The 24,186-nt window shown below is 36.6% G+C and overlaps 1 protein-coding gene across 1 annotated transcript in view; it reads left to right on the forward strand.

The window, feature by feature from the left end:
* Nucleotides 1-11,156, forward strand: part of LOC145662652 (uncharacterized) — a 69,616-nt gene extending 58,460 nt beyond the window's left edge. Inside the window, exons 6-7 of the mRNA XM_081728446.1 lie at nucleotides 3,712-3,819; nucleotides 10,974-11,156. Of these exons, the coding sequence (XP_081584572.1) occupies nucleotides 3,712-3,819; nucleotides 10,974-11,103 (238 nt within the window). The 3' untranslated portion in view covers nucleotides 11,104-11,156. The remainder of the gene's footprint in view (nucleotides 1-3,711; nucleotides 3,820-10,973) is intronic.
* The last annotated feature ends 13,030 nt before the right edge of the window (nucleotides 11,157-24,186 follow it).

A 24,186-nucleotide genomic window follows, 5' to 3' on the forward strand; every position in this document is an offset into this window, starting at 1 on the left:
CATTTTGCATCATTAGTACAATTACAAGAAACTACCATCTGGACGTTCACCATCGTCTACGTGTGGCTTTTTGTCGAAAATCACATCTTTGGAACACGAAGACCAGCCAACTGCACCAGGATAACGCCCATGTTCACACGGCTCATGTGATTCAGTACGTTTTGGAACCATACACCATTTCTGTGATTTGTCAAAGTCCCTATTTTCCGAATACTCTGGGATTTTTGGGTTTCCTGAAAATCAAAGGAACACGCTTTCACACTTGAGAGAAGATCACATGAAATGCGACGGTTGTCTTTACAGTAATTTTTGAAGAGGGGTCCCAGGCCTATTTGAAGCAATGGGAGGACCGTAGGATTCGGTATATGAAAATAGAAAGTACTACTTTGATGGGGATGAGAATAAGGGGCACATCAGGTGCATAATGTTCTCGGGGCATATTGGATACCTTTTTTAAAAAGCTCTTATATTATTACTGATCTTCAGTTGTGTTTTCGGGAATTTATTACGGATTTTACGAATCTACTTCTAAGCCTTTCTATGCTTGTTCATGTGAAACTTAATTCAGCGTTGTCGGCCACACTTCAGACATGATCTTCGACATCGAAAAAGTTTCAAAAGGTATGGTACTCTGAACTGCTTCATAAACTCCTACAAGCGAATTTTCCGTTGTATCAGATATAACTCTTGTGAAACTACCTCAGAAACTGCACCTTCTGAAAATCATCCCTGAAAGCTGACGAAACTCGATGCATCAGAGCAGGAGTTTCCCAAGATCCTCTCTGTGTCCATTGCTTTACAACATATATATGGGATTCTCTTACTACTCACGTGATGCTGGCCACCTTTGCAACATAAAATTAAGATAATTCCGCAAAGACGTCCTGATTCACCTAGTACATTATGAACGTCAATTCAATTTAACATTGCATGACACAGTGTACTTCCACAGCCAAATCAAAGTACTTGGGAGCTGCTCTGAATTGCCTTCTAATTCTTGCAGACAACAGTTACAAAAGCAACCCGATGTCTCCAAGCCCTTCTCCGTGTTCTATTCAGTTTCCAAATCACAGAAGATCCGTCGCCACATTTACTGAATGTACATTCTCCATCTCTTTATGTATACACATCTCGATTGGCAGCATGTAGCAAAATCCTATTTACGATAGTTGAAGATAGTCCAAACGAAGGCTGCAAGAGCGTCAACCGGTCATTCAATCGACCCAAAAACATAGCACTCCTATAGAACCTCCGACAATGACATTTTACTCCTGTAGAATCTCCGATGTCAAGACACTACAACATTCTCGAGTACCATAAGGAAACCCACAAATCCATCCAGATTGAATTTACCAAGTGCCAAAACCTTGAACACTGACACAAGGCAAAAAACGGACTCCAATAATAGGGGTCCGACATTGAAATACGTGCGCGTTCCACTGACATGTTGAAAGCTCAATTAAAGGCATTTGCCCCTTTTGCCCCTGCATGAAACTTAATTACATTGAATTGTCATACTACTGTGTATCTGTCTGCCTTTAGGACCTTAAAACTTATTATAAAATTGCATTAATTCGTTCAAAAACTGGTGTAGGAGGAATTATTTTCTATACAGTGTATATAACAGTCATATACGTAGTTCACCCTCATTGTAATCAGTGCCGGATCTAGCCTAGCTCTCTCTAGTTTTTTCAGTGACAAAAATAATTGAAGCTATTATTTATATATATATTCCTGAAAGTTTATAGTAATCTCGTAGGCCCCGGGAGGACAATATTAAATTGAATTTCGCAAATATAGGAATAAGAAATTGGAATCAGTTAGCTAAGAACAGAAGCCAATGAAGAGTTTTTGTGAATGTGGTCGGTTTTGAACCTCAAGGTTTCATAGGCGACATAGAGTTAGTTTTAGCTAGCAATATACAGGATACGAAATCCTATAGTGTTGAGGGGGATTTTTTTCTATTAATATTTTTGGAAGAAAATTTTCTCTCACTAAAATTTTCTAGAGATGAATAACATGATGGTATTGTCAGAAGCTTGCAAATTAATTACAGAAATTTACATGTAGAGTTAAAAATGGATGAACTAGTGGTTAACGGTATCCCTAATCTCACGTAGTTCAGTAACTATTGATATTCAAAAAATATGTGAATTCTTCACGTCGAAACATTCCTGTGCAAAAAGCTTTTTTTTTTTTTTTTTCACTTCTGTCTCTCCTTTTGTTGCGACTGTTATGATTTCACACTCGGGCAATACATATAGTCAAATGTTGGGTTTATGAATTGTGAATTTCCTTGCAAGTAGAGTCGTTTATTGTAACGCGAACAGAAGATTTAAGTTTAATCTATTTAAAGAAATAAATGGGAACATAGATTGGCTAATAGTTGTCCAGCAACAGTTTCTGACATTTGGTATTCCAATTATATTATTTGGGTAGGAATACACAATATTAAATATAAGTGAGACAATCAGCAACAAATGATCTCCAGTGATAAAAATGTATTCCGAGAACAATTTGTGTTCAACAATTTGTAAAATTATCATGGAATAATCGTATATTTTTGTAAACATAAATACAGAAATGCGACTTTTTTTAAGTAACAATGCGTTCGATTCACTATTTTCCATAATCAGCAATCGTTTTCATTAATTTTTATACTGACTTTCCTGAGATACAAAATAATTATTAATAACATTAACAGCCAGTTGCATAATCTTCGCTTAACTCCTGGTTGAGCGAAGCCGAACTTATTCGGAGTGGCAGATTTAAGCCGTAGTCTGTTGCGCAATCAGTTTTAAAGTGTGGCTTTGTTAAGCAGAAGTTTCTATGGATCTGGTAATATTTCAACGAAACTTTTAACATTTCGATTTTCTTTTTTCAGCGTTTGTGTCCAATGATTGGTTCAGAGAATGGTCTCTGATTGGTGTTTGTATGCGCTGGAAGTGAATTGTTAGCAAGAGATCTTGGATAAAGAACAAATTCGGAAGAGTAATGCTCCCAAAAGTAGGAACGCAATGGACGGTTCTGATTGGTTGGCGTTAATCCGTTTCTGGCCACGTAGCATTCATGTAACAGAAATCAAACGCTTGCTTCTGTCTGTCCTCGTGGCCGAGTGGGCTAGCGCTAGTAACGAAAATCGATTTTGGCGTAAGTTGAAACCCGGCCCAAGAATTTTTTTTTAAAAAAAAATTTAAAAATCAGAATACTTTTTTCATTAAAATAACATGAAAATAATACTCAAAAAAGTGATTTACTTACTTTTGTGCAGATAAGTAGTAGTAGTAGGAACGGGTTAGAAGCCCCGCAGGGATCCTTTTGTTCCACAATTTCAACAAATTTTCTAATCGTATCTTTCTTCATTTCAAAACCATCAACAGTATAAGTAAGGCGGCATCCCTAATCCTATCCAGTATTCACGCAGAATTTCCTAAACAACGATCGAATGTGCAAGAAAACTCCACTTAAGACGTTGAGCGGTAGTTCATCTGCCGCTTAGATTTAAGCGGTTTTTTTTTTTAGCTCCGCTTTGCATAAAGCCAACATTGTGCAACGTAAAATTTACCGTAAGCTGAGCTTAAGCTCTTAAGCGGACATCGTGCAACTGGCCGTAAGACCTTTGGAACCTCATTTTAGAAATTTTTATTTCTTGCATTATTTACGAAACAATTTACATTGTGATAATTTCTTTTTCTTTTTTTTTTTTTTCAGAATATCTCCGTATCTACTTTTCAAGAAGGAAATATCTATTATTGGAACAATCATAAATCCTTTCTCCTTTAACACCGCCATTGGACTCCTTCAGGCTCTGGGAAATAGGTACAGTTATACTAACTCTAGTAATTACAAGCATACTCCTCTTATGTCCGTAAAGTATTAATGAAGCTCTTTAATGGCATGGAAACTATTGTACAGAGTGATCATAATGTCCGGTTACTCCCTATCGTTTGTCCACATATTCATAGATGGTCGCATTGAATTAATGTGGGTCATGGCAGAGGACAACTTTGAAGTAGTGTGACCAATGGCGTATTTAGGGGGCTTCCGGGCTTAAGGCCTTCCCGAAATTTTATTTACTATAGTGAAGTAAATGAAATATCTTGCATAATTTTCACATTTCCAGGCAGAGTCCCCGCGAAAGTTAGCAAAGCCCCCCAGAAACAAAATTGTAAATACGCCACTGAGTGTGACTATTCTTTACTATTTATTCCAGAGTGTCTGTGTGTACCCCATCATTTTCTTAACAGAGTATGATTCTCTTCCATGTACGATGTGAAATTCTCCGCAATATTGTTGGCGTGATGACAGTAAATGCACATTCGAACAGCATTCTTAAGTTCGTCAATTTTCTCAAAACGTGTGGCAGCAACCTTTTGTTTTATGAACCGGCATAATACATTGTCGCAAGATGACAGATCAAAACTTTGGAGGTGAGCACTCCAAAGGTGCAGGCAAATGGACATAACCAAGTCCAATCCATTTATCAGAACATTCCTCATTGAGATATTCTTTAACGGCTAGAGCATAATGGACTAGTGCACAACCTGCTGAAACCATACACGACTGAGCAGTCCCCGATCTTGCAGATATGGAATAAATCAATCACGTAACATGGTGAGATACGCAATGTGATTCATAGCACCGTCAAAGAAATATGGGCCTACCAAGTGGGTTGCAGACATTGCAGCCCAGATCATGACATGTGCTGGGTTGTATTGAAGTTTTTCATAAAAATGTTCATTTTCTTTACTCCAAAGATAAACGTTTCTGGTTTTTGCACTGCGATATATTACTCACTCGTCCGAGGAGAAACACTTTCCCCTTTAAGGAAGAGTGATAAAGACATTGAGCATTCGCCCATAAGCCTTCTGATGTTTTTGCATGTCGCTATCACTTAATTCGTTTACAAACCAAGGTTTAAATGCCTTTAACTGCAAATCCTTCTTCATATATTTTTCTAATATCGAGTATGGAATACCCAATTCCTGTGACCGCTTAAGAATGGAACTTTTAGGCGAACGTTCGACAGACGCTGCAACCTCTACACACGTTTCCAGTCGTGTTGAAGATCATCCTGAGCGGAGCTTATCTTTTATGCAACCAGTTGCAAAGACCTTTTCCTCCCACCGTAAAATTGTTGGAGGGAAAGGTTTCTGAAACTTTACAGTGATATCATGGTGAATATTTCTCATTGGTTTTCCTGTATGGGGTCATTCATGAACCCACGTGCTAATTACGATGCGTTTCTCCATGGTGTAAGTGGACTCATCAACCACGATTTAGATGTATATCAGCACTTGCAACAGTAAGAAATAACAATTCATTAACATCTATGTAATACATAGAGGGTAACGAGATTTTGTGATCATTCTGTAGAATCTATGTTAATATAACATTCCTTTTTGACATAAAGTGACCAGAACGGGACACATATAGAACTCAGGTAAGAGAAGGGGAAGCAAAATTTCCAGATTGCATTTTGAACGCCACCAGTATTTTCAAATTACAAAATACAGAAGTAAAGGTAAAACAAAAATGTTTCTTAGGAAATTCCCAGCAATTGCCAGTTCCAAAGGACGACCTAAAAATTTTAAATAAGTGTTGGTACTAAAGAGATTGTTCTGATCATTTATATTTCGTGTAATAATTACGGGATAGACACTATTTGTATTTGCTAAAAAACGTGACATTTAGGCGTCCCGTATCTGTATCAACGTGACATTGGTTGAAAAGAAAGTGAAATGAAATCTTTGAGTTTTACGTCCCACGGTTATGCCGGGTAGGCTAAAGGAGACGGTGATGATGAGTAATGAATGGAAATGGTGGAATGAAGGAAGTGGGAGGAAACGGGAGAACCCCGAGAAAACCCACGCACACGGTGTTTGTCCACCACAAAGTTCACTTGGCGGGGGCTGGGATCGAACCCGGGACCCCAAGCACCAGAGGTGAACGCTCTACCACTGAGCCACCGCGATGATGATCATTAGGGCAACCCAAAAACACAAAAAGCATAAAAAGCAAAACAGCAATTTACACATATAGTTGGTACTTTGAACATGATTGTGGTTGTCTAAGGATCCAGAATAAACTAATTTTAAAAGCATAATAAAGCATAATTTTAGAAAATAAAGCATAAAGCATGATTTAAAATACATAACAGAATTCGTGGAAAATTCTATTAGAACAATTCTCGGAAAATTCTGTTTATCTGCATGTTTATCATAATGTATTCATATTTTTTGAAACTAAGTGGTATTGTACATGGTTTGTGAACATCTTAAGTGTGTTACAAAAATCATGTGTACAAGAATTGTATGTATGATGATTCGAAATGTACAAAAAGTGCATAAGAACTTCACACTATATTGTTATATGTACCTCTTGAACACTTTCTATAGTTTTTGATGGCATCTTTTACTTTCCCTTTCTGTATATATGCACCTTTAAGGCGCACACAAGTGACAAAAAGAAGTGACTCGAGTAAAGCATATCTCTTTGCAGTGCATTAAGTAGAAAGTTCATTAAATATGAAAGAAACTGATTGCATACAATATTAATAAATAGATCAAGATATTTAGAATATTTAAGGAATAGTAAATATTATACATTGTACACGATTAATGTAAAACAATGATTGAAATTAACAATAAAGCATAACTTGGAAAAGTATAAAGCGTAATTAAGCAGAAAATAAAGCACAATGTGGGTTGTTCTAATGATCATGTATTGAGTTGGCTAAAAATGAGTTGAATATTTCATCTGTGACAGTGCACCAGATACTAACACATGATTTTGGCGTGAGTAAGATTGCAGCCAGGGGAATACTGTATGAAGGGCCAACTCAAGACTCATGCGAAGGATGCAGCCGCATAGGGCATTGAGACAAAAGGGCACTCTTCACGAAACATAGGGGTGATAGTCAGGTTTGTCTATGCAGATGTAGCCAGGAAATCGTAGTGAAAGAAAATTGAATTTGTTGAAGGAAAAATTACTCATGGTGAAAGACTAATTCACTTGATTAAATGAACTTGCGAAAAAGAAAGTTCTCTTGAGAACATGCGCAACCAGGACTTCGATTATGGTTTAAATAAGGAAAGCAAAAGTGTTGGTGTTCAAAGGAGAATTATTGATCTCAATCCCCGAGCATTGTATTTACTATTTGGGAGTCACTCGTTAAATTTCATGGTGAATGATGCTGCTATGTCATGTCCAGTATCCCTTGAAAACGGGTGTCAGTTTTTCTTTTCTACGCTCTGTACATGAGATCTTCGATTTCTGTTCAGGTTCCATACATAGGTAGAGCATTCTAACGAATAATGTTACGAACTTAACTGTTAAATCACTAAATGACACTAGTTGAGACAACAGAATATGCTCTCGAACCTCTAAGATACAATGCAGAAGGATTACACTGTATGATGCAGTATACGAGGCCACAACTGATTCTAAAATTAACGATTAACACAGCTAGTATTCGGAAGAAGCTGAAAGATTTCAGATATTTGTATTGCTTGGTAACATTTTCCAGAATAAATCTTGTACGTAAATTTCTTCAAGAGCGCTTTGAACTTACAAATTGCGTTAGACCTGGTGGCAGTGTGAAAAAATGCCATGGGAGGTTGAGGTCGGAGAGAGGTCTGAGCAGTGACTCATAACTAATGCAAGGGAACTGGTAGATAAATTGGAGATCAGTCCAGAATTCTCAGATGAAACTAACACCAGGCCACGAAAAGTCAAGAAACATTTTTCATAACCTTAACGTTTTTATGTGGCTTTAGACAACCATCAGTTCGATGTCAGAAATGTTTGAACAAATCCAAAGTCATAATGATAACCCTAAATTTATGTAAGACATCCCCAGCCTCCAAAACTGGAAAATAAATTAACTTAGAAAGTGTTGCATCAATCTCCAGCTGGTTTTGACCCATGGCAACGGATGCGACATTGACACAAATGAGCAGCTGGAAGAGCCCTTGCTTATGTCACCAACACTGCTTCTCACCAGTTACCTAGAAAAGATACTATCCTACCGCCAAATTTATTTATTGCTACTTTTCCGACTATTATTTGTTGATTTAAGAATCTTACTTATCATTACAGTGTCGGGAGGTAGCGGGAAAAGCTTTCTCAAACAAAAACTAATGAAAAGAACTACCTCAGATCTTTCATTTCACAAGAACATTTCAACGGACTAGCAAAGTTGGCCATGGAAAGTGAAGTGCTCAACATCACTTAGAAGATATTAAGAGATTTTGCCAAGCACAAGGCCAGAAAAGTACATTTGTGATGTTTTGCGCTTTAGCTTAAGCTTCTCGGAACATTTGTACCTTCTCCCTGCTCTCAAATGTGATTCTCAGCATTGAACTGGATATTGTACAATCGATTTATGTATTTTTCATTTGTTTAAATTTAATTAGTTGTATTTCAAGAAGCACAACTGCTTTTCATGTATTTTCTACAAGTACTATGTCATCAAAAAAGTTTGAAGTACAGTACTATAATAAAGTGTTTAGTAATTCAGCCTACTATTTTGGACAAAAGAACAATGTATTTTGCTCGGCTAGCAGAAGTAGAACTGGTTTTTCGTTCCGGTAGCACACATGTAACAGAAGCGAAAGAAACAATTATTTCGCCGAAGTCAAGCGAGAGAGTAAAGCACATCCAACCCTGTTCATGTGGCTTTAACTCAATCGAAGGACTTGCAGCTTGTATTTGTTATCTGAAGACAGATGACTGAAACAGACAAATCAGTGATAGGTAAAAACAAATTTTCTTTTAAACACTAAACTTAATGTTATCAGATTAGTAGAAGAAACAATTTTTGAATTTATTTTCGAGGATATCTGAGAAACAAGCAAAAGAAGTTATACTTACTAGTTTACAAGTGCATGATTACTTGTTATAATAAATTTTATATATATGAAAATATTTATGATCTACTATCTACAAATTAGTTCTATCTGTGCCCGAAATGTGAATATTGGAAATTTTGGAAATACAGCTAACTGCAATATTGGTTTATTGCAATGAAATGGAATGACATCTTTGGTTCAGCAAGCCGTGATTATGACCTGGAGGTAAAAGAAGACAAATGACGAGTGAAAAAACTGAATGATGATGAAATAATTTGTAGGAGAAGGTGGAAAAAGTTGAAGAACTCATTGAAACAGTAATGATTTCAGGGGATAATCTCCGATCGTACTCAATAAGGGCTACCAGTATTTTTGCAATACTACTTTAAATCCTATGAATTGAGGTTCCCCTACGGGAGAAATCGTCTGAATTAATCACTAATTAGAATACACATGGGTAGGATGTTGTCCATCATAAACTTTCATGGCATGGAATCGAATCAATGAGCCTTGAAAGCTAAAGTGACTACTTTAACATGGAGCCTCCATACCTAACTCTGGCCGAGATAAGCATTTCGGATTTCTATGTCAGGAAGTATAAACTTCTTTATTCTCGCAAGTGTTACCATGCCATAAGATTTAAGACTATATCGTCTCGAAAAGTATTAAGAAAATGCAATTTCATCTCGGAAAGCTGTAATAGTTACTATTGTGTCCTGTCTCGTCCTGTGAACAACATTAATTTCTGCATACAATAACATACATATACTCAAAGCATTGCTCATCACTCTATGTGTGTGTGTGACATGCTATTAGCTTTATGTAACGTTTTAAACAAGTGTTGTTCACAATTAATATTAGCATGAAGGTATGAAGTGTTCATATATAAGGAAAAAAACATTTACATTTGCAGCTGCTGAAATGGAGTGAAATACTTTGGTTTCTTTGCTAAGTAACGGCGTCTCTAGAGGGAAGTTACATAGTTAAAAAATAAATTTTATCGCTACAAATTAAGGGAGGAAAGCTCTACTTCTTGTGTAGTGTTTTTAGTAATGATAAAATGTAAATATTTATCAGTGTGACTTCCCTCAAGAGTTGTCACTAGAAATAAGTGTTACACATTTCCCTCTATTCTTTTATGGCAATGCATAATAAATGTCCCGAAGCTTTATATGGGATTTCAGATGCTCAACGCCAAAGAACAGATAAACATACGTATGTTATTCTCTTCTTCAAATAAGTGGAATAATTATATTCTTCTTTCTTTCTTTCTTCATGGTGGAGGTAAGCAAAACTTCTGAGACTATATCTAACTGATTGCCTGTGGTTCACTTGAAGACATAACGTCGTAGCAGACAAGAGCGTTCGACACATTTTGAAACACCTTGTATTGTTGGATGTATTATTTCTCTTTCTGATGACATGAGCGAAATAATACTTTCTTTCATTTGTGTAATTCAGCTTCGATCTAAAATAAAAGGGCTGGTGCTTGAGCCTCTTTCGTTTCCAGAATTCTCCCGGATTTGTGTTGGACTCTATCGGAGTCTAGTCAAACAGTGGCGTACTGCTCCTTGCAATGTTGAGACGCCTACTGCTACTGCTGCCCAAAGGAGAATATGTTTACGCTCCACTGTCGACACTTGATATATTAGTAGACTTCTCCCTGGTAAAGAAGAGCCTCCATTAGTAGACATAATTGGCAGATGGTTTGTGGCTAATTGCGATAATGATTGTATCCCATTACTCTTCTTTGGAACGGTTTTGTAGAGTAGTGTTGGAACTTGAACGAAGCATACTACCATCCAGTTACAACTACTGTGTAAAGTGTGAAGGCATCGACGATAAAAGAATAAACAAGATGTAAATTTTCCCATGTTGGTGTTTTCCAGATTTTACTTTTTAAAGAGTTTGTTTCCAATGTCATTCTTGATATTGATTGAGGTTCAATTGGGAACATTCGTCGCATACTAAACCCAATCAAATTTCATTACACAACACATTATTATATTTTTATTATAATTTAATATATGGTAGTATAATTTTAACAGAATAATAATAACAATAATTAGCAAGTGATTCTACATATTTTCATTGACATTTATAAGTCCTCTTATTTTCCAGATATTTAAAGTATGAGAATCTGGGAATAAAACCTTTTTCATTAGAGGAATACCAGAATGCAATTGGGGATTTGAAGAAGGGATCAATTGCAAAGGCCATGTTCAAGATTCATGACAAAGAAACACTGTAAAAGAATAAAAGAAATTTAAAGAAAATATTTTTAAATAAAGTTTTACAAATTTATGTGTATGTTTTTAATTTTATAGTTCTTGGCCATCAAATTTGCTAAGGTTATTTCATTATATGAGTATATTGTTTTCTCTTGTGGTAGTAATGATATGTTGTACCGCCATCGTTCCGACATTTAATTTTTATGTGGACAATATTACTTTTTAAAAAAAGCTTATTTTATGTTTAAATTAAAGAAACAAATCATTATCTTTATTCGAGATACTTATGATAAATTCAATAACAAAATATTTTATATGTGAATATTAAAATAGCTCCTTATACCTATTAGTTTTATGAGTGGTGTACGCAAGGGGGTTCAGGATTTTAACCTTCCCGAGCAATACAACTGGGCAAAAATATTTATTTACGTTAAGATTTTATATGTAACATCTGAAATTATGTGAAATTGGGAGCTTGAACTCCCTTAACGAGATTTGCGAACGCCTCTGAATTTTGTGTAGTTCTCGCAGTTGCTTCACATAAGTGATTTAAAAATGATACATATGATTAGACTCATCTCAAGAGTATTCCGCCATCATTGGCAGATCACTTACCAACATTTGGATCGTCTGGGTATACAGTGGTATAACTCCAAAATGGAAATTTTTCAGTACTGAACTTTGAAGTTCGATCCCTCATGAAAAAAAAAAAAAAATATTTATTTTATAGTTGAAACCGAAAACATAATTATGAAGTTTATTTTCAAATGTTTATGGTGAATAACATTCTCCTGAAGTAATTTATATGAGATATTGAAGTTTAAAGTTTCCCCTGGAAAATTTCCATTTTGGTGTTACATAATAAGCATAGAAGTGGTACATTACAAGCTTTCAACATGTACGGTATTTAGTTATTCTCTTCCTTGTAACACAGAAGCTTTATGTTTCAACACCTTCTAATGGGTGTCTTCAGTCCTCTCTTGTTTTCCTTCTACCATTTCCTCAATCATATACTGTACCTCAGAATACAGTTTCATTTTAGTCAGTATCCAATTCAGTTTCTTTTCGTTCTCTATTGGATTTTTTTCTGGAAGAAAAAACAATAAACTAATAAAATGTTAATCACAAGGGCATGTAGAACTTGAATTGTTTCATATGAACATGAAACATTTCTTATAAAGACCTATGGCTCTCGATTTATTGGTTATCTAAACTGGAGTTTGAGCTTGGTCAAATATTCCGAAAAAGTTTCACTGATTGTTATTTATTACAAACGTACGTGGAACAAGCCTGTTATACATTAAACTATGGTTATGATAATCATATCATCATCATAGGTATTCTAAAGTTATTGGCGGATCACTTGCTGTAACTGAGAAGCTTGTATGCATCACAATCTTCAGCTAACCTCTGGTCTTCACGTACGAATTTTCTGTTTTTACACTGTCTTCAACTGTAGCCTCCTTCACCCCCTCCCCTGTTTCCTGCTATCATACCCTTCAGTACTTCCCTCATGGTACAGTTCCTTCTTAGTCAAGGTCCCAACCACTTTCTCTTTTCAATTACATTTAAAACTGTTCTTTTCTCCCCCCACCATTTCTAACACCCTTTTATTCGTTTTCCGGTCGATCTGGCTAATTCTTTTCATTCTTCTCCACACCCACGTTTCGAAAGCTTCGAGTCGTTTTTCAAATTTTTGCGTAATGTCCATGTTTCTGCTCCATACATTACAATGCTCCGCATGAAGGATTATATGAGTCCTTTTCTTAACTCATTATTCTAGGACCCACAAAATACTTTTCTTCCTCCTAAAACCATTTATATCCTTGCTTTTATTTCACGCTCGCACTTCATATCATCAATAATAATATAGAGATTGATTCAGTTCTATTGAGCGAAATTTGAATATGTGCCTCTTACCTAGTACGTGCCGTGTTTCCATCACCATCATGTTACTTCCACTGACTATTGGCGGCATCGAAGTTTCCATTACTGGAGACTGCGTTTACAGCTGAATCAGAGATATGGCACCCCACTCCTCTTTATAGACTTTTCACAGGCCTGAGACGGTGAGACTTGACATTGGGATAGACACCGCTTGAGAAGTCCGAAATCACAATAGTTAATTGGTCTGGCATCTGGACTCTTGGCAGGGATGCCAGAGTAGGAGATTCCCGCAACTTCAGTTTCCTGTTCCATACGGCGATAGAATTCCAGCGATCTTTTCGCCGTGAGGCTGGATGCCTTGCCTTGGTTCAATTGAAGTTTGTCCGTACAATGCTGGAATTCCATGCTGGTACATTTCAGTAGGGACATGAGTCAGGTATGTGCAGCATTGATTTTGAAATTTCTTTCCATCAATTGGAGACACAGTTTATCCCTGTACGAGAAATCGGTCACAATCATTAACTCATTTGGGAAATCTAGCTGCTTGCGTCGGTGTGGTGAGCCCAGGACTCTGTGCCGCATATTTTCGTATAATACGATTGACAATGCCACGATACGATACACAAAAATTACGCACTTGATATATATCTACGACGCTCGACTCCTTGAACTTAGCATCGGAAGAGGCCACATTGAACCCCTCCCATAACCTGTTCAGTTCCGGCGGTATCAGACTATGCTCGACCACAATGCTGTACTGCGTGACTAACGAGATATTGTTGCTTGCCTTATGGCAGTCTCACGGCAGTGGGTTGCGCATGGGCAGTACAGTTGCACATTGAATTTGGCTCAATATAACTAAATCAACCTCTGAAGTATCTATTTATTGAAAACTAATTACCTGTTCTATTTTCTTCCTTCCTACTTCTATATTTGACACCGATCACTTCGTTTCAATCATCAAGGGATCCTTGATTTTCATCCCGTATTCTTCACACCTCTTCCTCAAGTTTTCTAACATTTTATTGAATTTATTTTCAGATTTCGGAGCAAACGCTTATCTTATGCAAACCATATACACCTAATCATTCTACTTTCTACAGAAATACTGTCTCCATTATAAATTGTCTTTTTCACTATCGTTTCTAGATAGATATTAAGTAACGTAGACAGGAGACAAGATCCCTGTTGAGCTCTTTTTCTAATTATATTCTGATCTATAATTTCTTCCCCTATTCTAAAAGTTACTTGTTAGTTCAAGTTTCTTATAAATCTTCGATCTTTCCATTACAATCCAATCTTTTTTTAGAACTCCCACCAACAGTTTTCAGTTCACGCGTTTAAAAGCCATTTCTAGATCCATAAATACAACATATATCTTTCCCGTTTTCTGTAAACCTTTCAGCTATTACCTTTAATAAGCCAACTGCATTTCTTGTACTCTTATCTTTTCTAAACACGTACTGTTTCTTCTCAACTTTTTCGTTTGTTCTTCCATACAACCTTCTGTTTAGTATTTGGAGCGTAATTTTTGCTGCATCTGATATGAGACTAATAGTTCTATACTTCCCACATCTCTCTAGCTTCGATTTTGATAACAGTACCCCCATGTCTTCAGAAAATCTTTGGCCACTCTCCTGTTCCATATATTTATTTGCAGAGTCAGGACAATTGCTTCATGTCATTGTCTCCCCGTAGTCATAATTCCTTCGATTGGTATATGATCTATTCTGGTTGTATTCCATTCCTAACATCGGATATGTTTTATTTTTTAATCTCAAAAATTCAATATCAATCATTTTAATTTTTTTTTCAATTTCAATCAAGAATATTAAGCCCTTTATTATCCTCACCTACTTCAACATCTAGGCCATGCCATTTATCTCTTCTCTCATTTAAGTCTTCAATATAAGCTTTAAGTACTTGCAGTGTTTGCTGATAATAAAGATTAACTAAAATCAATGAAAGCCTATTTATTTTCGCAATCTGGAAACTCATTACCAGTCCTACTTCTAAGGAGTTCGGTTTGCCAGAACCACCTTCATATATCGGGTGGTCCAAAAGTATGGAAACGCCAAATAAAAAGAGGACTATCAGACATTTGCAAAAGTAACACTATAGGTTAATAGCACAGGTGAAAGAAAATTTTTAGAACATACGATGTCGATGAGCGCCACCTTGAAATTCGCCATTTTGAATTCACTTTCATTTTCTTAAATTGAAACCATACATTGTGGTACCTTGTTCTCATTTCAAATTTTCTCAGGAATTCAATCCTGTGTTTGCTTTTGCTTTATCACTTACTATAAAGAAGTTACTACTGTTTATTGATTTCCACACTGAAATTAAAATGTAAGTAGAACATGAAGAAGACAGGATATTATAAGAATCTGACATGGTTACCTCAGTAAATATCATTAAAAATTTGTTTAAAAGTAGACCACCTGAAACATATCAAAATGGTCTATTACAACACAACGCCCAGTGGCGTATTTAGAGAGATGGCTGTCGGGCTCAAGACCCCCCCCCCGGAAATAAATTTGTTATATGCAAAATTTCATTAAAATCTGCCGGCACTCAAAAGGAAATATGTAAGTGCTTATTCACGTGTTGTGCATAGGCCCTCCGGAACAAAATCCTAAATACGCCACTGACTACGCCTGTACAGTGCCAACAAATCAGTAACTACTACTGGAATAAATCATTTTAGTGGTTGCTTTGTCTTCTAAGCTTTACGTGAATATACTCTGTTGTGTAATTGTATATTGAAAGAACAAAAACCTAATCTATGAGTGTATGGTAACAAGCAACAGCTACACGATTTATTGTATCTCAAGGTCATTTTGATAACTTATAACCTATTAACCTTGACATACAGATTGCATTCTTGTCTCTGTGTGTCAGTAGATTTGGTATTCTTTTTATCGATTCATTAGAGCACTACTAAATTAACATTTTTATTATTTCATTCAAAAGTAAAAAAAAATATATGCGTTCATTGTTCTAAATGAAATTATGAAATAATAATAATAATAATAATAATAATAATAATAATAATAATAATAATAATAATAATAATAATAATAATAATAATAATAATAATAATAACTTGTACAGAGTTGGCCTTAGGAAATTTGAGGCTCGCTCATGTATATGAGCGACTGGAAGATAATGGACGACGGATTGATAATGGATAAGCGACGTTTTTAATTTTTTTTTAATTTTTTAGCAAACTCGAAAGGTTTTGATTTGATTTTGAATTTAGCGTCCCTTTCAGCAGTGAAGCTTATATGAGACATGGGCCTACAGCTTAACGCGGGATCCGTACCACATGAGCTTCCGCCGAGAAAACTGGAAAAGAAAGTTCGTTTCCATGCAATGCAATGCAATGACACCTTTCAAACTTTTCCTGTTATCTGAGGTAGGTTCCAGAACATAAACTTGAATTTCGATAGAAGTGACGCTTAACATTATCTTCCCAGATAATTGTGGAAAATTCAGCCGCACTGTCCCACTCTCTGCGGTCTAGTGGTGAAACATTAATTTTTCGCAGATTGCTACATGAGTCAAATAGCGTATCATTTTAAAGTATATTTGATACTAGTTACGAAAATATAATTGTTTTGAAATTTCGTCCAATACGTTAGGAGAAATCGTGTTCACAAACGTTATCCATTAAACACGGGAATTCTCAAACAAGAGTATGTTTAGCGTTCGTAAATGTTACCCTCAATTACTAATTGTGCTGAAAAATCAACGTCGGCTACGTGCACTGTGAGAAACATTAGATCTGTCGCCCTATTTCAGGTGGTCTATTGGCGAAACCTTTATTGTTAAATGGCAGCATCTGTAAAATAACAAATCGTGTAAAAGCCCCTTTAATTCTTGTTACAAAATGGTTATTATTTGAAAAGTGTACGCAACACTGTGGTGGAAATCACGTTAGAAACGTTTATAAATAACAGTAACACTGAATTGTAAAATAGGCATTTGTTTCCTATTAACCGTTCGATAATCTCTATTACCCACTAGAGTAGCTGAAACATCCGCAAGCTTTGCTGTGATGTACATAACGCGTGTCACCTTAGCCGGTACGGTCTAGGAGGTAGAGACCTGCACGGGCCGGGCCCGGCCCGAGGCCCGAAGCCCAGCCTGGCCCGCGGGCCGGGCTTGGGCGGGCCGACTCTGTTATTTCTTTATGTCGGGCCGGGCTTGGGCGGGCCGACCCTGTTATTTCTTTGGGCCGGGCCGGGCTTGGGCTGGCCGACACTGATTTCTCTTCAGGTCGGGCCGGGCTGGGGCCGATCAATTGCAATTCTTTAATAATTATTGACTTTCGTTAAACGATAATTGGAATCAAGCCAAACGTTGAAGAAGTGTGCCCATGAAAAATGTTACAAAGAATGCAATAGCTATTTACAGCGGCTCCACTTTCACTATAGAGGATTGCAGGCATTATGCGGTAAATTGAGCTTTGACCTTGACCTTCACTGAACTCAAAATATAAAAAGAAGGGGTGAGAATGTTTTGCCTGTCGCTAAACAATATTGCCATCTTCACTTTATGCTAAAAATCAATTAAGTTAGATTTTTGTTACAGGGAATGGAGTTTTTGCTATCTCGATGACAGGCAAAGTTCTAGGAGGCAATGGTACCATTCAGAAGGCAAGCGTCAGGTTGTGAACCAAAGTTTAGAAAATGTTTCTGAGGGTTATGTCAAATTTAGTGCTAAATTTTGATAAAGATTCGGGCTCGAGCTAATTTTTTTAAATTTATCGGGCCGGGGTCGGGCCAAAAACTTTTAAAATTTATCGGGCCCGGGCCGGGCTTGGGCCAAGAATTTTGAAAAACTTATCGGGCCGGGCCGGGCTCTGGCCGAAAATCTCCAAAACTTTTCGGGCCCGGGCTGGGCCGGGCCTAGGTACGTTCGGGCTGGACTGGGCTCGGGCCGAAAAATTCGGCCCGTGCAGGTCTCTACTAGGAGGGCAAAACGTTCATTTGCTCTCAATTAAATCATGGAGCAAGTAATACATCTTTCGAAAGCTCTTTTGAGTCTATTTACAACAGTTTTAGTTATTTGGACATTTACTGACCATTTTCCGTACTCCCATGCTTTGAACTGCATTGCCAATGAAGTCATAAATTAGTAGTTTTTTTCACGTTTCGAAATTAAGGTCCGATGTTCCTTCCGTCGCTACTACGCAGTAGAAGATAACAACGTGCTACGCCGTTTTGAAAAATTTGACCGTACTACACGATACTTTGGGATTTAGTAATAACACTTAATTTGTGTAAAAATCAACATTGATCAATTATTGATACAATACTTGGAAGACCTTTTGATTTTGCTTAGAAAATTGCAATGAGTTTGTAATTATAACAAATACCAAATAATGTATACGCGTAAATAGCAAATTGAAACTATTGCATACAGTAAGTAGGAATTTGCCTTTGTTGTAGTAAAAGCTTTTAGCAACATTCAATGTGCTAATTTGGTTTGACTTAAACCACATTGTCTGGTATGGTTGCTAACATTAATTGTGAAGAACGTTCAGTAGACCGGACCTATTTTGTAAGTGTCATTAACAGATCTCGAAAGGAAAGACCAAAGTATTCAAAAATGAAGACAGAAATCACGTACTGATCTATTGTGTATTACAATTTCGTTCGTTTCTAATAAAGACTACCAAAAATACGTACTGTTCGAAATACTCAGTACAACGCAGACTTGGAACATAAACCTTATTTTTATTAAATGTTCGAAGTGCCCGCCCTGAAATTTCATACAATGGTAAAGGTGTTTCTCGAAATGACTGCGTACATTCTGTAGGATCTCTGGTGTTGATTTTCGATATTCTGCCACTATTCTTTGCCACAGCTCATGAATGTGGCTTCGCTATGTAGAGTTTAGATTGTAAATGCTCCTACAGAAAAATCCAACTATGAAAGTTCAGGAAACCTTGCAGGCCACTGGAAAGACCTCTCCTACCTATCCAATGATCATGAAACCTCTGATCTAAAAACTAACCCGCACATCATAATGTGATGGCGCACCTTCTTGTTGGAAAAATGTCTTCCGAAAAAGTTGGATCATTTTCAACTATTTCCGTGATCATAGGGTCCACATAATTCAGTAACAAATCAAGATAGGTGTGTCTGTTTAAGTTGTGTGGCAGAAAGAAAGGACTAACAATATGATGGCTCAGTATGATTCATGTCTCATTTAGTTAACAGTAATATTTGATAATAATGGCACCTTTAATTCTTTGACAGACTCTCGACAACAACTCATTTCAAGTCAACATTCCAAAGGCAGGAATTACTAGCTCGCTGGGATAATCATTTCTCTCCTTTCTCGTTCTCGAAATGTGGAGAATTTCGTTTCGTGCAATGAGCACTTTCACAGACTGTTTCGCTAATGATCTCTAAATTAGACAGTATACGTTCCAATCTGTCACACGCCCCGTATCATTGCATTTTTACACAAAATATATCTTTGTACATTGGCTCAAAAGAACTTTCAATTGTGCATTACGTGGTCCATGTTTTAAATGAGTGCAAATGAATGTTTTGCCCTAGACCATACCGACTGAGGTGACACGCGTTATGTTCATCATAACACAGCTTGCGGATGTTTCTGCTACTCTAGTGGGTAATAGAGGTTGTCAAACGGTTAATAGGAAACATATGTCATTTTACAATTCAGTGTTACTGTTATTTGTAAACATTTCTAACGTGATTTCCACCACAGTGTTGCGTACACTTTTCAAATAATAACCATTTTGTAACAAGAATTAAAGGGGCTTTTACACGATATGTTATTTTACAGATGCTGGCACTTAACAATAAGGGTTTCACCAATAGATCACCTGAAATTGGGCGACACGTCTCACAGTGCACGTTGCTGATGTTGATTTCTCAGCACAATTAGTGATTGGGGGTATTCATAATGTTTACTAACAGTAAATCTAATCTTGTTTGAGAATTCCTGTGTCTAATGGATAACATTTGTGAACACGATTTCTCCTTACGTATTGGGCGAAATTTCAAAACAAACATATTTTGACAACTAGTATGAAATATGCTTTCAAACAATATGCTATTTAAACCATGTTGTAATTTATGAAAAATTAAGGTTTCACCACTAGACCACAGGGGGTGGGACAATGCGGCTGAATTTTCCACAATTATTCGTCCCTGTCAAACCTAAAGTTGACTTGTTTCAGGATTTTTCAAACAAACCCCTCTATTATGGGATACAGGGAATACACGGGGTGGGAAATTTTAAATGAACTACTATATACTGCTGCTAACTTCTAGATGAAATTAAGAAACAAAATCAGGCCATAAAATTTAGTTGAATTTGAGTTTAACGTCGCTTTCAGCAGCGAGGCTATACGAGATGGAACCTACTGATTAACGTGGAATCCGAATCTAACCCTGATCTCCCACGCCAAAGGCGCGTTCGCTTACCGTTAGCCAGGAATGAGCTGGATAAAGTTTATGTATAAGTTTACGAGAACGAGAAAAGTTTATCTAGAATCGAGACTAGACGAGAAAAAATCTTTGAGAGTCGAGACAAGACGACACTTTCACCAGACAAGACGAGAAAATCTTATTTTTCGTGCGTATCGTGCCAATACCACTAATTTTATACTTACCTAATTAATCCGCCATTACACTTACTCGACCTCACATGCATTGTCATAATATCATTTCGACATTACGCTTACTCAGCATCATGATTACAATATAACTAGAAAATCACATTCACAACACCCTTTCGAGCGACTTTACACTCACTCATCCTTACACTCACATCACTTCGACAATCGACATCACGCTTACACCTTTTAGATCACACGATCACTTAACTTCATACTCACAACATTAACATCTATCATATTCGACCTCACACTTAGAACATCCTTTCGACATTACTCACACGACTTTATACTTACATCATGATCTTGACATCACGCTCAATAAACTCACGATCATTTCATGAGGTTGAGGTCACGTGCGCTTGGTATTAACGCTATTTGTATTATTAGAAGACATATTTACGAATAGACAATATGTTTGTCAATTGATGTTGCTCATAAATGAGACGAGACAGAAAATATTTTCTCGTCTTCTCTTCTCGTCTCGAGACCCATTATAGAACTGTTGTGTAGTCTTGATTTTCGGAATTTTTTCTTGTCTGGTGTCGATTTTTCTTGTTTTGTAATTTATGTAGAAAATATATGCTCTATTGGTTTCTTAATTTAATAAAGAATTGATCAATAGCCTTTCGCTGCGCAAGAACTTCTCAAAGAGTAAAATGTTACAACACTTAAATATGTTTATTATTACAATATATTGTATAGTGACTTCCATATCTTCAAACGTTTATTAATGCTCTTCATTTTGTTCGTATAATCACCTCATAAACTTATAGTTTCTATATTACGAATCATGTAACAATGAACATTGTTTGAGACCTAAAACTTGGACGAACTATTATAGCCCACGAAACTACAGAAAATTTACGACTCGTCTCAAATTTGAAAATCTATTCCACTAAGTCACTTCATAATCATTCACTTTCATTAATAATGTTTTACGGTACAGGCTACACGGCATAACAGTGAGTTGTAAACAGATATATATTTCATTTTTCACTTACAATTGATTAAATACATGTTTTGTTTCCTCTTTTCCTACAACTTTTAAGCATTTAAAATGCAAACGCGCACAATATATATATAATATTCTGAAACTTATTATCCTATATTTTTTGTAATAAACAAATTGAATTTATTAACCAATTGTAAAAACCCGAACAAAGCAATCTCACAATTATTTTATAGTCAACAATAATTAATTTCCAGATAATCAATAATTGTCTTCTTATTCTTCACGCAAATATTCTCCGTTACCCGTAAGTTAGATATCATTCATTATCGGGACATAATTCGTTATTTGACATCCGAATATTATCCGTTATCCGAATATTATATATTATCTGGGCATTATCTTTTATCCGGATATTATTCTTTATCCATTATCCGAATATTATCTGTCATCCGGATATTATCCGTTATCTGTGATCCGGATATTATCCGTTATCCGGATATTATCCGTCATCCGTTATCCGGATATTATCTGTCATCTGGATATTATCCGTTTTCCGGATATTATCCGTTATCCGGATTATCCGTTTCCTCAAAAACGGATACCGGATAATTTCTTATCCGGATATCCGTTATCCGGATATTTTGGCCATCCCTACTTAAAATATGATGAAAAATAAACGATGTATGATAAGGGGAAGAGGTCGACTTCTGGTCGAAACATCATTGGTCGACTTCTGGTCCGGTCTCATTGGCCGCTAAACTGGACATTCACCAAAAGAAGGAAATCCTGTGTGTTTGGTGGACCAGCACTGGTATAGCCCACTATCAATATCTAGAAAGAGGAAAAACCATAACTCGTCACAATTGCAAAGAGTTTCAGCTGCACTGTTTCAGAAGCAACCAGCACTAGTAAACAGCAAAGAAATTTCCCTCCATGATTTTGCCAATCCTCATACGGCAAAAACGACTAAAGATGTGATCCTGGGCTGGGAAGTTCTGCCTCATCTACTCTATTCCCCGGACGTCACCCGATCGGGCTATTACCTGTTTTTGGCCATGGATAACCACCTGCGGGAACGGCAGTTTCGAAAACGCGACGATGTGACAAACGTTGAGTCACAATTTTCGGATTCCAGAAAAAGAGAGCATTTACAAACTAGGTCTCGTTGGGAACACGTCATTGAAGCCGATGATGGTTACTTCGAAGAATGAAATGGATGTTTAAGATTTTTGTGGGCCGGGTTTGATGAGTGATCAAATGCTGCACGAACTTTCTGGGTTAACTGATATAATCACTTAAGTAATATAGAAAGTAATATTGAGCCTTTTGTGCACAATATGGCGTTAGTTTTCCAAGTATATGAGACACAGGTGATAAGGCATGTCATTTGACAGCTGACAGTTGAAGCTAGTAGATGTGGAAAAAGTGTTGGAATTCTTAGAATCAGGTGAAGATATTGCATCGTGAAGATGAGTGAACTTTCCGCAAAACTGTGCTACATATTATTTTATTTCGATAAAGGCTCAGATGCTGTGTAGGCCTGTGAAGAAATTCGTGCTGTTTATGGACAATATACGCTAACAAAAGCAACAGTCAAAATATGGTTCAGTCGCTTTTGTTCTGAAATTTTGATGTCTAAGATGCTCCTCGCAGCGGCTGACCAATCTTAGCAAAAGTGGCTGATATTCTGTATAAAGTCGAGCAAGACTGCTATGTAAGCAATCATGACGTCACCAATTTCCCAAACATCCATAACCAAGTAGTGTTAAACCACTTGGAGAAAGCTGGCTCTGAAAAGAAGGCTGATGTTTGGGTGCCACGTGGTCTGACTCAAAAATATTTAATCGATGGGACTTCTATCTGCGAATTTCTACTGAAACGTAACGAACTCAACATATTTCGGGAGCGGTTGATAATCTACGATAACAAAGTTCAAAAAAGAGTGTGGTCGAAGCGAAGAGACGCTCTTTAGTCTGCGGAAAATTCTGTACTGACACCAAGAAAGCTATGCTGCGCTTTTAGTGGAATTGTAAAAATATCTTGCATCATGAGTTGCTGTCACCGGGTAGAACGATAGACTCAGACCTGTACTATCGACAATTAACTCAAGAACATAATTTAGGAAAAAGAACGGCCGGAACTGATGAACAGAAAAGAGCCATACACCACGCTGGCAACGTTAGAACCCATAGATCTTTAACGAAGGTCACAAGTTGAAAGAACTTCTCTAAGAGGTTTCAACGCAACCAGCATATATCTCGGATCTAACACCGTCAGACAATCATTTCTTTTGGTTTCTGCCACACACACACATACTTATATATATATATATATATATATATATATATATATATATATATATATATATATATATATATATAAATATATATATATATATGACCTGCAAACTCAATATCATTTTTAGACAATTTAATATGTATGAAAGATAACACACTCTTATGAAGATGATAAGAAATGACATCGGGAGAAGTCGATGTGCTATCCACGGAAAAGTCATCTAACTGGACATATCCTTCCATAGGCTGTAAAGCCAGAAACTAGATATAATTTATTTATTGTCCTTTCTTCGCGAGTCAC

Source organism: Thermobia domestica, chromosome 10, assembly GCF_964235325.1.
Source record: "Thermobia domestica chromosome 10, izTheDome1.hap1.1, whole genome shotgun sequence".
NCBI classification, from domain to species: domain Eukaryota; kingdom Metazoa; phylum Arthropoda; class Insecta; order Zygentoma; family Lepismatidae; genus Thermobia; species Thermobia domestica.